Source organism: Haliaeetus leucocephalus, unplaced genomic scaffold (genome assembly GCF_000737465.1).
Source record: "Haliaeetus leucocephalus isolate CR32 unplaced genomic scaffold, Haliaeetus_leucocephalus-4.0 Scaffold13, whole genome shotgun sequence".
Classification (NCBI taxonomy): Eukaryota; Metazoa; Chordata; class Aves; order Accipitriformes; family Accipitridae; genus Haliaeetus; species Haliaeetus leucocephalus.
The window spans coordinates 3,528,688-3,544,014 of record NW_010972449.1 but is presented as its reverse complement, the minus strand read 5'-3'; the positions used below and the strand labels follow the sequence as shown (position 1 = coordinate 3,544,014).

Here is a 15,327-nt window from a genome sequence, read left to right as displayed (position 1 = left end):
GGGGGGGCGAGCTCCGTGGCTCGGTGCCTCATCCTCGCGTCTGGAGGAGCTCTTTCCCCGGTCCCTCTGGGCTAAAGTCATTCAAGCTTTTCCCGGCGCACCCCCGGTTGGGGGGGGTGTGTGAATGAACGTGAACGGCCTGGGGGGGTGTTGAGTCAGGCGGGGTGCGAGACCCCCGCGCATTCTGCAGCCCCTCACACAGCAGGGCCGCCCTCGCCATGCACGCTGCGGCACGCTTTACCACAGGTCACCCCCCCCAAAAACCGCCCAGTCCTTGGGCTGAAGACATCTGAGGGGCGCCCGCCAACATACCTCCTCCATCTTCTCTCCATCCCTCTCTCAGCACATCCCTCCTCGGTGCTGCCCAGCCCCTGGCTTCCCCTGCTTTGCCATGGCACCCCAAGGCACGGTAAGCTTCCCTTCCTTCCAGGGTCCCTCCGGCCCTGCCTTGGGCCTCCCATCCCTCTCCACACCTCTTCGCTCAGTGGGATGCCCCGCAGCCAGGCACCCTGACCACAGGCGGTTGGGACACAGAGATCACCTTCCCTGAGGTTTTGTTTTTATTAGTTGATTATTTTTTGGAGGAACAAAATGGACCAGTGTGATAATCTCCTCTGATCTCGAGAGAACTTCCTACGTGCTCTAAGAGACAGTTTCCTGTCTCTTTATGGCCTTGTTCCCAGATAACGGGGTCAAAGCCCTGTCTCAGGGCCCAGGCGGGAGGGAAGATGGTGTTGCAGCCGCTGAAGAGGAAGGAAACCCCGGAAAGGACTCAGCAGGCCTCATGGGCAAGGGGTGGGCAAGCGTTTGGCACATGGTGCAGCATGAGCTGTTTGAATTTTAGAGGGAGGTTGGTGCGCGGTGACCTCAGACAAGCAGTGTGGGCCTTTGCGTGGTCTGACTCACGTTTGGGAGGGCTGGCAGTGGCAATCGGCATGTCCAGCTGCAATAGGCAAGGGTGTGACAAAATAACCGCGTTAATTCCCCAGACGTGCTAGCAGCCTTTGCAAATAGCATGATTTTAGCTCAGTCTCATGACTGTTTAATTTGTGCTTTTGTTTTTTCATTTTGTTTGGGGCTGGCAATGTGAAATGAAGCAGCACTTGAAAGCAAAAAACATTTAAAATGGAGAAATACATTTAAGATGACTGACTTGAAGTGCATAATAGGACTGTTGTGTAGTCTTTTTCCAGCTTTGCTATCTTTCTTTCATGCTTTGCCTTTTCCTAAAGCTCAGTCACATCATGGTCATTTTTCTTCTCTTTGTTCTTCTTCCTACATTGGCAACTAGTGCCTACTGAGGTGTTTGGATTGGAACATATGGGCTGTGTCTCTGTAGACATTTAGCACAGTTCAAATCCACAAAAATGCAAGACTCATCCAGTGTCATTCTTATGCTTTAGACAAAATCATCCAGGAAAGTCTCATAACATCACTAACACGAAACGATCTTAAAGTAGACCCTGAATACATGTACAGGTATCATTTTACCAGCCGCTGAAATACAGCCACCTCCTGGGTGGAAAACAACAGCTGTTTAGTCCTGTACAGCAATACTAGCAAAACAGTAGACCTAGAGATGAGTAATACCATCTGAAAATTCACATCTATGCAAAAATATTTCATCCGTTGCTAGGGAAGCTTACTTAGTAGCTATATCTTTGATCTGTTCCTACTGGTTTAAGTGCTTGTATCTGCCAAGGAGAGTCAGTTTTAAACACATGTAGATAGGCTACATTAGATTATGAAGGTTATTATGTTTTCTTCTGTCATTTGAGCAGTTTTGGATCATTTTCTATTTGGCCATGGCCAAAATATAGATTAAAAGATAGTAGTTGGACTTGCAATAACATGCTAAATAATGTTTAAAAATAATTACAAAAGCCACAAGTTAGCAGCAGATTAGTAACACATAGTATATAAAAAGGAAATAAAAATTCCTATTGCTGCATTTTACTGAATTATAATTTTTGTTATCATAAAAATCAAATGTAGTAGGTCAAATACATAGTTATTTTGCCTCCATTTCATATAGATAATACTAAAATCTCCAAAGAGCTGTAACATGTCAGGAATAAATAGTATTTAATTATAAACCAGTTTTTGTGCAATACTGCATGGGGCTGGACTAACGCTAGAGAACCAGCACACCCACCTTCCCATCCAGACAGGACTCTAAGGCACGGAGAGGTTTTCAGTTTGGAAGAACTGCCACAATTAGCTGTTCTGAACTTGTATTCATGCAGGCTGTGTGCATCTTTCAAGTACTTCCCCCCTCAGTTTCACTAACTGTGGTTGAACTAGGCTGGATCTTCTAGGTAAAAGATCCCATGTTCTACTTACGTATGAGAAAAAGGTGACTTGTTCAAGATCATTAATGTTATCTGATAAGACTGTGCTTCAACTTCTAGACTACAGACCATCATCTCAGGTGTATTACATCCCTACAACTGCATTTGGTTTAAGAAGAATGGATAAATGTATGGTACCACCTTTACCTTTTTATTACATATAAATACATTTATGCTCTTTGTCTTACCTGTTGGCAGCTTCCACCCTCAGAGCATGGCCAAACAGTTGTAGCTCAACTGAGGAGGTGGGGAGCTCTTAAAGTGCATCAGCTGCTGATGAAATAAAAACTCAGTTGGCAGAATATTCCCTTGAGAAGGTCCTGTCCCTCTTGCCCTGTGCCCAGCTGCTCCTTCTTCCTTTCGCCAGAAGCTTCTGACTGCATCAGTTGGGCTGAATGCCAAATAGATTGTACATGTGGCTGGTCTCTAAGTAAGGAGAAGTAAATTTCCGTCAAGGGTATAGAATGAGAATCCTTATTGTTTCAAATCAAGTACTGGGTATGCTTCCAATGCAAAATTAACGACCCTAATTTAAACCATGAGGAAATAGGAAAGAATATGTTGGATTTGGAGGTAGACAGCTGGAGAAGAAATAACAGTAGTGAAAGCAGTTATGAAACAAAAACTGAAGCAGTCACAATCACTTCTCCAAATGTGGAAGGCTGAAATACTTCAGGATACAAGTCCACTAATTACAACTCTAGCAAATACGCCTATACAGCTTTACCTCTGTGCTGGCAGGAAATAGGAAAATAGATCATTAAGAAACCTAGTTGTTATTCTTGTGGACTTCCTAATGTATCAGCAGTTTAAGTGTTGGTATTTTGATCACTCAGTTCTGGAAGAGTTGTTTGGCTATTCTCTTACAGACCAGAAATAACTTAAAGCTTGCTTAGTTCATTGACCATCTGTCCACAATGTCTTGTGCTATACTGTCTTTGAGGACTTGCTGTAAAAAATGAATGCTTTTTACTGTAAGATACAAGACTGACATATTTAGGAGATCAGAGAATTTATAAATAAAAAAATATGGAATCAGCCTAAAATGCCTATGAGCACATCTTTTTCTTGAGATAACATAAAATTTAAGTGGGCTCTTGAAGGCTAAGTTCCTGAAGCATCATTCCTGATAGGAAAACCAATGAATAATAATTATAGCTCTGTGTATCAATCTGTGATCTCTCCTGCAATTTCTTTATATAGGTAACTGTAGTAAACAAGAATAACAAAGTGCTTTATATATGCTGAGTTAGATAAAAATTGCCAATTTTAAAGCAAAGCAATTTTATTATTGTTTAGCCTATGTGTTAGTTTGAAAAGGTACATGCTGGACTAAAACGAGCTACTGCTAAATGATTAGGATGGTTTGAGCTGAGCTAAGCTAAGCTCTGTGGTTTTTTACCTAAACAAAATACATGCAAATAAGATAGCGCATACCATAACTTTCAATAGTCACATTACATGCAGATGAAAAGAAATTTGGGGGATGAAAGCAACAGAATTTTTGTAATATCAAAATAATCAAAATACGTAATACCTGCCTGCCCTTAGGTTTAGTTCATGTAACTTAGGGGTATTATACCAGTAACTAAAAAACATAGGAAGAATAATTTAGACTTCTCTATAAGGTAGATGATCTGCTTTAAGGAAAAGTAATTTCCTTGCAACTGCATTCTAAGCCTTATATTGATTTGCTTTGCACAGCATCCAACAGCAAGATTTAATAAATAATGTAATCACAGAATTCCATATACTGATAAATGGAAAAACAGATAACCTGACTATCTAAAAATCAGTATTCAAACACAGGAGTGATAGGGTAGAAGCTGGAAAAAAAACCAACCCATGTGTTTTCTCAAGATGTTTCTTTATCTTAATAATTACTCATAGATGTCTTATAGTCTCCTATGTCATCTAAGAATTAGCCTATCAGCTTGGTTATTTGTAATAGTAAGTTATACCCTCTAGTGGTTTACATAGGAAAAGGAAAAGAAGCCAGACAGAGATCGATTAGTTTTGTTTTTTTTTTTTATCATGAAAGAGGCTAAATAACATTTTCAGCTGTATAACATAGGGTATCACTGGTCTGTTGAGAAATGCTAGTTAAAACGGAAAAGGCACTGCAAGCATTAGACTTGAGTTAGATGTCTGGGTTTAGTTAGAACAGCTGAGTCTAGAATATGACCTGAACCACTAGTAGAACCACTTGTTTGCAGACCAAACAAATTGCCACTGCAACACTTGCAGTCTGGAAGGAGTGGTTCTACTGATGTCCATGTCAGAGAGATGTGTCCTTACATCTGAGGGCTACATTTAATTCCTACACATTTAAAGTAACTCTGTATGCAAAATAGGAATACTCATCAGTCTCCAATATTGCAGTGTAATAGAATCTGTATTTCCAGACTCCTTGTGCAGTTCAGAGTTCATTATCAAAAAAATATTTTCTGAAGAAGCTCATAATCAGGGTTTCTTACAGTTACCAGGTCTTTTGTTTTATTTGCCAATTGGCAAAGGTTCACAGACTGAGGTGAAAACTGACAGTGCTGGAGAAAATATCCAACAAATGCCCCTCTTTTACCAAGAAAAAGCTGTTGAGCTTATTAAAAGAGTTGTGCAAATATTCTTCAATCTTTTCCAGAAGCCCAGTCTCCTAATGTGGAGTCATCTAGGTCCATTTTTAAATCATCTTTGTTTCCATAAACAAAATATCCCTAAGAATGGTAATATCCAGGAACTTCTTCCATTTCTCTAAAGTAGCACATCAATGTGCAGTATTTGTCATAAAGTGATGATACTTGACTAGTATCATATCATTCTGGTTATCACCTTGGTTTTGCCCTTCTCCTGCAACCCCATTATTGCTACAAGATGTAAAAGCTTTTGGTAGTTCTTAATTATCTTCTGGTGGCACTGATTACTTCCTGGCCCTCCAAGAGGAAGGATCCCATGCTATTCAGGTATGACACTGGTTCAGACTTTACATCATCTTCTAAACTAATGTTAAGCGAGATGGTAGTCAGAAGCCAATTAATTTAAGGCCTCATGAAGGAAGGATTTACTATGCCTTATCTTTCTGAGCTGTAGTAATTCTGTATTGTGTTGCTGGCATTAGTTCAGCTACTGCAGGGTCTTAGACCAATGTAATCTTCAATACCTCTAGTCATCTCCTTATTACTTTTTTTCTTCTGCTCTGGCAAACCAATCTCTGCTCTCTTTATCCTCTTCTAAAGCATATAATAAAAGAATGAAAAAAAATTGCCCATCTCCCAAGCTGGTGTAACTTCACTGATACTAATGTAGTACTGTAGGATCTAATTAAGCTCACTGACTTCAGACTCCACATCACAGTTAATAAAACTGAGACAGCAGTTAAAAAGAAAAAAAGTTCTGACAAGGATTTATTAATTTATGCTTGTGAACAAATGTGTCTGACAGTTGAATGATGAGATTGCCATACTCTGTACAGAGAGTTTTTTCTAGAAATCTTCTTTCCACTGTGTTGACAGAACTTGCAGTATAGAAGTTCAGGAGTGGGTGTCAGTTCACAGGCTCTAACCCAGTTACAAAGATGGCTGCATGCCCAGATGAGATGAAGGTTCAGACTTTCTTGCTACTGTTCCTGTTTCTGTATGTTCAATCTTGCTGAAGAACCAATCAAGCTGTCTGACACCTGGCACAGGAGGGGGACACTAGGTGTTACCTTCCTGTGTTAAGCTGGCTAGGAAGTTCTATTACCAAAAAAAAAAAAAGGAAAAAAAATTTTTGAAAAAGCTATTTCAAGCTAAAAGCTGGAAGGAAAGAAGCTAGTCAAGCTGAGCCTTCTCTGTGTTTTTTTCCTGTCCATGCTGAAGGTTGAGAAAAGTCTCCTTCAAAGCAGAAGAACCTCTATACTTTAACAGGGGGAAAATGGCAGTTCTGTAGTTACTTTAAAAATGCTGCTTTCTCGCAGGTGGGCAGATACTGACTGTAAGTGGCATTTTGTGCAGAACACTTGCAGATGGGCAGATATTGACTGTGAATGGCGTTTTGTGCAGAACACTTATATTTCAAACCTTTAAATACTTATTTATATATATAAGAAAGACATATAAAATCTCTAAGTATTTTCTCCAAGCCTTAATTTCCTCATCCACTGGCAAAAAATAAATATTAAAGTTTTCTAATCTTCACTTGAATTGTCAAATTCCTCCCAGTCTGATACGCTCATAACTTCCGATGGAAAATCAAGGTGATACTTCACGCGGTCTGCATGCCATTCTGAGAACCATTTCTCTGTTTCCATTAAAATAGCCCTGGGCAAAGTGAGGACACAGGCAGCCATCCCAGAAATATCATCCTCCAGCTGGGGTCCTTCCTCCCAACAGTCTCTCTCTGCATCATAAATGTGGACATAGTCCATGCGGATTCCTCTGTTGTGGGATCTGCCTCCCAAGACATAGATCCTGTTGTCTAAGACCGCAATGCCTGGCTCTCCATGTCCTGCAGGAAGCGGACATACATTTGTCCACTGATCAGTGCTTGGCCTATAGCAGGCAACCTGTAAAAAAAAGATTAGCCAAAATCAAACTTGTATCTTAGTGACAGAGCCTGGCCATATGGCAAACTATTTAGGAAGCCATGCAATATCATCAGTCTTTTGACAGGGTGTTGATAATGGAGAGAGCATATCACTATGTAGTAAAAGTACAGTACTCAGCAGAAAACTGTGCATAGTTGCCATATAGCTTTGAATCACAAGTTCTGACCCTGCTGCTGGAGTAACAGCTGTACGTCATTAAAAAAATGTATACAAAAGTGAAAGAGATGAGGACACATGCTAATATAAGCTCAGACTTAATGCATCTGTTTGCATTAGAAAAAAATGTGCTGGAACATACAAATATGACATATCTGCTGAGCTGTCTCTGCACCATATGTTGGGAAGCTTTAGATTTCACTGGGTACTTACTTGGCTAACTGCTTTTATTTGTAAGCACCTTTTTATGATTCAGATATACTTTTCAGCTAGATTTAATTCTGCCATCTTCATTCACTTTATAAGAGCAGTTACTTTTTGTGTCTTCTCTTCATGTCTCTAGCAGTTCTAGAAGCTGGAATAAGACTCAAGAGAATTCTCACCAGCCATCACTTTTTATCAGGTACTGTACATTCAATTGCATTATATAATTGCCATCCAACACATCCTTTACAAATCTGTCCTGCAATTACACATTGGTAACTCAAAAGTCCTCAACTTAGAAAAAAATGCACGTGAGAAGACAATGTAAAATAAATTTAGTTGATGTGCTACTTATTGGGTATGTGCATGCCAATGAATGTTATCCATCAAAGTTGTTTTAAAATTGGTAAGAATTCCAAGTGCTAGAGCTTTAATGCTTTGTGCATTAGACTATGCATTCAAGACAGAGAGCAGTAAATAAATCATTGCAAGTTCTGCAACTGAGTGGGGGAGAGCTGGTGCAGTAGCTGTTGCTGGGCAGACAGTTTTATTTGCATACTTAGTAGGAGAAAGACATTACATCAGAGTGCAAGCATCCATAAGAAACAGACTCTTCCAAGAAAGACAGGTATGACATGCTCTCACCTGGTGAACATCCCTTCTGTAGCCAGAATCATTGTTGCTTCCTCCAATTACGTAGAGCTTTCCTAGCAGTGCAGCCATCCCATGCCAAGCACGTCTCACTGGACCATCTGCTAAAACGTCCCAGCGGTCAGTCTTTGGGTCATAACATTGTAGCTCCTTCAAATAGTCTTCTCCTCTCCTCCCACAAGTAATATACATCTTCCCATCCAGTGCTGCTCCAGCGTGTGCGTATACCTGTATCACCACATGGGAAAGCAAGAGGTTGAGGTCTGGATTTATGTATTTCTCCCGGTTTCAAAGTATGGAATAGACATTAAGGGAGTGACTTTCTTCATGTATTACGCAGATATCAACATCTGGAAAGATTTCCTTATAGACAATTCCTTTCTAGGTGATTATGCTATAAGTGTGAATTTCTGAACGAAATATACTAAAATTTCTAAAACTTCCAGAACTGCAGTGGGTTCTCATTCTTTATTGTTCCTTGATTAGAAGATCATTCGTACTATTACTTTTCTCCCTAGTCTACTTGGAAGCCTTTCTGTTGGAGGTTTTTCTTATACAAGCAGTGTTATCAGAAATGCAAGATATCCTACTTAGTAGCACTCAATTGGATCTTAAGGATTTTTATATTCTCAGCATTGACACACATTTATTATTTGTGACCTCATGCAAGCTCTTCTGCCTCTGCATCCCTTTCGTAAAATGGCAGTAATATTTGTATTTTTAAGGTGTCCTGAGATTCTCAATTGAGAGGCATTATGAAATCAGAAATATTATTTTGTGCTGGTCACTTGACCCAAAGCTTTTAAAAGGTACAGTAGCAATCAGCATAGTTTCTTGAAAGATTACTCAGGATTTTAGTTTTCTTCCCTAACCAAGATTCACCAAGCAGTTGTTTGTATTTATCTTCCTCCTTTGCAACACTTTTAACCTGAAAATGGAAATTCTTGCCTTTTTTAGCAGTGTTAGAACTTAGAACAAACTTTTCCACTCATAACCCCAATTCCCATGTCACTATACCATTTCCTGGTTCCTGAGGTCACAACTGCTAGTTTGGCAATTGCTGTTCTAGAAGGATAAATGCTACTGATGACAAAAGACAGCTATTCACTCATGTATTTCAAATGAGTAACGGTCTTAGGTTAGCTCAGCCAGATGTGATTCTGCATCACATAAGCTATTGTGACTAGAACTTGTTACCCAATCTCAGTTCTGTGTGCAGGAACTAAGCAGTCTATAGAAACTGATGTACCTTCTTCCTGGGGCATTATCTCTTCTGATCAGGAGTAAAGCAAGTTGTCAGGACTGTAAGTGAGAAGCTTGTACTACTGTGGCTCATAGTTTACCTGTGTAGGAGGAATGGAAACTTCCTGTTCCCAGAGGTTATGTGTTCAAGTTTAAATGGTTTTAAGGATTAGCACAATAAAGGTGCAGGGGAAAATGACAAGAAAACAGGAAAAATAAGCATTTAACCTCAAAATGTAATTTACATATATTATTACTCTCCTTTCTTGATATTCATTTATCTCATATATAGAGGCTACTGTTTTCCATCTGACTATCAGCAAATTTAAAACTACACATGAGAAAAGCATCTAAAAAGATTAAATCAGGAATTGGGGAACAGTAGTAGTGTGTGTGGCTAATGGACTCCTTACCTCCTTCTTCAGAGGTGTCACATATTCCCAAGTGTTGCTTTTAGGGTCATACCTCTCCACTTCCCTCAGGTCTTCATGGTAATCTCGGCCTGCGACAGCATATATATAGTTGTCCACAACACAAACACTGAGGTCAGCATGCTCTTGCTGTAGGGACTGGATCTGGAACCATTTGTTGTGTCGCGGGTCATACCTTGTAAAAGAATGGGATCAAAGAAAGTTATTCATACAGGCACAGAATCATTGCTGGAATACCAGACAGTACCACAGATGTGGGTTACTGTACTGTTGTTGGCTGAAATTGAGCTCAGCTGTAAGTGGAGTGAAATTTGGCCTTGTCAGCATTTTATTATTAGCAAAGTTGTTTTATTCTATTTTTAGAAGATGTATTTTAGCTGACATAATGATGCTATAAAAGCCTAGGTTTTCCATTATTTTATACACTGCTGTCAGGTTATACATCAAAATCTCTGCTTGCACAAAGCCATTCTGCAAGGTAAAACAGTCTAAAAATAGCACAAAGACTGAATCTGGATCTTCAAGAGTCCAAAAAGGGCATAAATATGTGGTGGGTTCTTTGATTCTTTTTCCCAAATATCTGCTGCTCAAAGTGAACCTCATGATTCACTTTCAGATCAAAATATCTATCTGGTCTGGAAATTTTACTTACAGAGAAAACTGGTTGTGAAGTGAAACTATGCATGCCATAAAATAAGGGAAACTCAGCTAAAACTAGTAAAAGTTACCACAATATAAAAATAAAAGTGTTTGTATCTGGTTTTGCAGTGGAATGGACAATGAAAGGTCTAAACTTGATCCTTCCTCCTGCTCTTTTCCCTGGCACAGAAGAATATGAGGGGACCCTGGAATACTGCTATTGTGCACACAGATTCTTGAAAATCAGCCAGTAATAGCATTTTATTTAAAAACTCTTTTTGGTAGCTAAATCCCTTTGTATTGGGACTAAAACTACACTCGGAGGACTTCTAGAAAATCCTAGCTCAAGAGCATCTAGACAATCTAGGGTTCTAGGTTCACTACTGCTTCCCACACCTTTAATACTTCCCCCCTCCAACAAGGCAGAAAGTAGCACATGTAATACTCTTGAATAAGTAGCTGTTTCTACCCTGTCAGGCTTGGCTTAGTCCCATTAGCGCTGCTGGAAGCTTCCTGTTACTATGAGGCTCATTTGTTTACTTCTTGTGTTTTCTATCAGTGAGGCCCCTGATCAGTTCCTAATCTTTCAGCTAGCAAGTGTACAGACTGCGCTACTGGCTTACTGACTCAGAGATGGGCAACAGGGTGGCAAGAAAAATAATAGCAGGATTATCCTTATCTTACCTCCAACACCTTGACTCTGCTCGAAAACCACTTACATTGTTGTCTCCGCCAATTAAATATACAAAATTATTGAGAACAGCAATCCCTTGGTTGGACATTCTGGGGGCTAGTGCAGCTGTAAAGTGCCTCCACTCTCCCAATAAGGGGTTCAGATACTTGGCTTGATCACTGAGGACAATGGATGGAGTAGAATGCATCCCTCCAAATCCCACTACACACTGGAACTCTGATCTCAGCTGTGTCTGGGAGCTCTGAAGCATTGGCTGAAGACATTCATTCTTGTGGTACATTAATGCATCTGCGACTGTATCTTTTAAAGGACATGGACTTAATTTGTCATGAAGCCTTTGCAGGATCTGGGGTTCCATCAGAGGAAAACGAACTGTCTCAAGTAGCTTAAGGGGCTCCATCAGGGAGACCTGATCTGTCTCCAGTTGCTCTGGAGAATAATGGTAAAAAAGTGCCCCATCATAAACTTCAAACTCATAGTTAACCTCTAAACGGTTGCTGCTGAGAAGGGAGTAGACCTTCTGCAAGGGTAGCTGTCGGTACACTTGTGTCCTTGAGAAAGCTGCAAAGTTCTTCAAAATGTAGGAATCCAGCTGATCACTCAAATGTCTCAAGTCGTAATGGTCAGCTAGTCTGTATACGTCGAGGATGTTCTCTTCGTCTACCCAGGACATGAGAAAATCACAACAGAACTTAATGACTTCTGGAATCTGCAGGAGAGAGATATTTTTCATTTCAGACACCACTTGCCTCACACTCAGGAGACAGGTGACAGAAGCCTGGGATGACTGTAAGGAAGTGGTACACAAGATAACTGCTCTCCTCACAGTCTGATCACCATGTTCACTTGTGCCCAATTCACCTTTCTCCAGAGAAAAAGAACTCAACATGGGTATGTAGATGAATATAATATAGACTTTCTAGCCACACTGTACTGCAGGCCTACGAGTTTGGCTTCAGGTGCAACAGCAATGTGTCTTCCAAGACACATGGGACAGTGGACAGCCAGGCTGCCTGGTTCGTTAGCGTGGCACCAAACTGCAGGCTGCCTGGGAGGCAGTCATGAAAACGGAAGGCATGGAGGACATAGTGAAAGCCAGGTTTATAGTCACTCCGTAATTTCAGGGCACTATAGACATACTGTATCAAAGACTGTATCTGTAACAAATATATCTACATCACTCAAGAGCAGAGGAAGCCATTTGAAAGGAAAATTAATATGTAGTGTTGTCTTCTGAATACAATTTGAAGTCATATCTGGCAGGAGGGACTACTGGCAAGTAAAGAAGTAACTGCTGTCCAAGAGCCCCTCTGCTAACAAAGTGGTGCTAACTATGTGTGTACAAACCAACCAAAGCAAGCACGCGGAAAGTTCCGGATTTAGTACCAAAGCCTTGTGCAGCAGTTAGCTGCAGGGGAAATTAAGAGAAAAAACTTGTCTTAAAGGCACATGAACTCTGCACTTAGTGCAGAAACCATAGTGGTAGGATTTCCTGTAGTGACGGGGTCAGGGGAGGTTATGTGCCTGTGGACTCAATCTGGGGAAGACCTTGAGCAGCAGAACAATTTCTGAGCAGCAAGCCCTGTCCTTTACCATAGGGCAGAGGTATTCTATTTCAGGGAAGCTTTCATAAGCAGATCAGTAGAAGTGAGTGCTAAATAAAACAGTCCTCTAGATGAAATGGTAAATGTTTATAAGTAATAAAACCATTGGCACAAATAAGATGTGCAAGTACTCATTCATTGTTCCTACCCTTCCATAATTAGTTCCAGTGGATACAGCATCCCAGAGAAAGGCTTCTCATCAGACCCATGGTCTTATTCACCCCCTAACCCTCCATCTAACCAGATATCCATGTTTTCTGTTTCTTTCATTGTTGCTTTTGTTTCTTGCTTCTTTTTTGTCACATCTCCCAGTACCTCACCTGAAGCTGACAGGCTGCAGCTAAGGTTTCCTGTACACTGTTCACACTGAGTTCCAGCTCAGAAGTGTAAATGAAGTTCAAGATTTTACACATTGCATTGTAGGAGATGCCATGAATATGAACTTCTTCTTGTTCCATCTCTCTCAGTCCTCCTGCAAACATTCCTCTGTAAAAAAGACAATGGCACATGCTATGGCAGATTTGCATTGAAGCTATTTTCAGTTTGCTTATCTTACGTTGTCCCAGGAACATAAAAAAAATATTCAGAAAGATAAAAACCTAGCCAGACACTTCTATGGCATTACCTCTTCTCTAAGCCACTGATACCAAGAGTACAGGCCTTTAGGACCTACGAAAGTAATACTATTCATTCTGCAGGAAAACAGTAGGGGCCATGTGAAAGGTACGATTCACAGCTGAAGGACTTAAATACAAACCCAGTACATACGGATAGTCAATGGGCAGAGGCAGATACTCTGGGTGTGGGGGAAGAGGAAAAAGAGAGGAACTTGGGACTGTAGGAATTTTTTCTAAGCTAGAGCAGTTTTTCTTCCAGTTAGAAGTTTGCCTGGATTGCCTTGGGATTTATTTGTTTGTTTGTTTGTTTGCTCTATGAAAATAAAGTGAGTTCAAGAAACTGCTAGTCAAATTGACCAGAGGAGTGCCTGATTTAATGGACAGTGAGTCACACTATAGGCATGTAACAGAGGAGTGACCCACTTCCAGTGACTTTTTGTGTATTATGAAATGATCACCACAATGGGCAAAGTCTTCCAATGCTAAGGATATATTAAAAGCCACCCAGAGTTCATTTATGCAGAAGACAGCTGTTCAGATAGTCTCCTCTTTATATACCTCCAAGTACCACAGGCAGTGAATTTAGTGGAGGTAAGCTCAGATTTCTGTAGAGAAATAACAGAAAGATGAATAAAGCCATACTTAGTATTTTGAAACACATTCAGCTCCATCTTACAGGTCTAATTTTACATCCAGAAGCAGTGTGCCGAGAAAGAAGATTTGGATGTTGCAGGTTTGAGTAATATTCAGACACATGCTTGTTACTGCTGTATGGAAGTGTACCTGAAATAGTCACAGGATGCAGCTAGAAGTATGCGATGAGCCTCAATAGGTTTCTCTTCCACTACCAGAACTACATCGAAGAGGATGCTGCTGTCTCGGAGAGATACCAAGCCACTGAGCAAGGCCTGAGAGTGCTCTGCACTGCGGTATGTGTTGCTGGTGCGCTGCTGAAGGGAGGGCTCGAGTTGAGCTTTGTGTGGCTGAGTCAGCTCCTGATCCTCCGCCATCCCAGGCAGAAATGCTCAGCCACCAGCTGTAGCAGAATGAAATCTGTGAGACAACAGAATCAGCAAAGGTTTGTGCCTTTTGCTTTACTAACGGTCCTCTGACCCCCGCCTGTCACAGAAAATAAATCAAACCAATTCTTCAGTCAATGGAGAGACAGTTCTACCCTGAATAAATTATTCTGAATGATGATACTAGAAACAGACATGTGTACATCAGCACACCAAAGTGGCAGAACATGGTTTTTCAAACAAGTATTCTGACTATTGGGTTTTCAGTCCAAGAGTCAAAGTATGTAGCATGTAGGGATATTTTTTTTTTCTTAGCAAGAGTTTCACTTCCCAACCCATTACCAGAACCCCTTGTTTCTTTTGCATTTCTACATCATTTATAACAAAGAACAGACATATTTTTGCTAAATTGCCTAATAACCTCAGATAACCTTGCTGCAATATAAACTGCATGTTCTTTCTCTTGATATTTTACCACAGAATCTGAAAGTTCTCCTCTCTCCCTGTCTTTGCTTTTTCATTTTCCTTAGCTGAGCACATTTCCAACTGTCATTCTATAAAATACTATATGAAAGTGTAGGCTTCAAAGTGAGTTTCTTTATTGTGACAACTTCAAGCTAGCATGCACAACTGCTTTCCACTTCACTCTGATTCCCTGCAGAGACAGGGTATTTCCTCCAGTGTAGGCACTGTAGAGGGCTGTCCTGTACTTTTTTCTAGGGCTGCCACTGCCACTGTAGGAAGGTCCCCTATGGCGCATGGGGAAACACCTGTAAAAAGCTAGCCAGAAGTGGTTGTGTTTCATGTCTATGGTTAAGCTCTCAAAATCTCATGAGTCCTCTTCTACCATCCTGTAATTTACCCTTTCCATTGTCTTTGAAGAATGTCAGAAGTTGTAGCAGTTACAGCTCATAGACTCTATCCAGTTGTCAGAGCGCATTAGAAAAACCCTCACATTACCAAAAGGAAGTACCTTAGCTGATATGGTGCTTAAGACACAGTTATAATAGCCTCTCCTCCAGCAGCCTGGGAAATAGCTTAGTGGCACCAGGGATAGTCACAAGGGGTTATCAGCAGTCAGAGAAGCAAAAGCAGAACAAACCCAGCAAATCCAAATAAACAATGAAGAAATGGAAC

At 40.7% G+C, this 15,327-nt stretch overlaps 1 protein-coding gene across 2 annotated transcripts; it reads right to left on the bottom strand.

Annotated features, from left to right (window-relative positions):
• Positions 1-5,714: 5,714 nt before the first annotated feature.
• On the bottom strand, positions 5,715-14,322 carry KLHL22 (kelch-like family member 22). 2 transcript variants are annotated; one of them, XM_010575336.1, is made up of 6 exons: positions 13,814-13,943; positions 12,875-13,040; positions 10,941-11,659; positions 9,600-9,792; positions 7,939-8,172; positions 5,715-6,891 (listed from the first exon to the last, which is right to left on the bottom strand). In XM_010575336.1, the coding sequence occupies exons 1-6, from the start codon at positions 13,840-13,842 to the stop codon at positions 6,514-6,516; spliced, it is 1,719 nt and encodes a 572-aa protein (XP_010573638.1). In that variant the 5' UTR covers positions 13,843-13,943; the 3' UTR covers positions 5,715-6,513. The 2 variants fall into 2 exon arrangements, with proteins under 2 accessions (XP_010573638.1, XP_010573630.1); XM_010575328.1 differs by lacking the exon at positions 13,814-13,943 and adding an exon at positions 13,955-14,322 and having other exon boundaries at positions 5,717-6,891.
• Between the last annotated feature and the right edge of the window lie 1,005 nt (positions 14,323-15,327).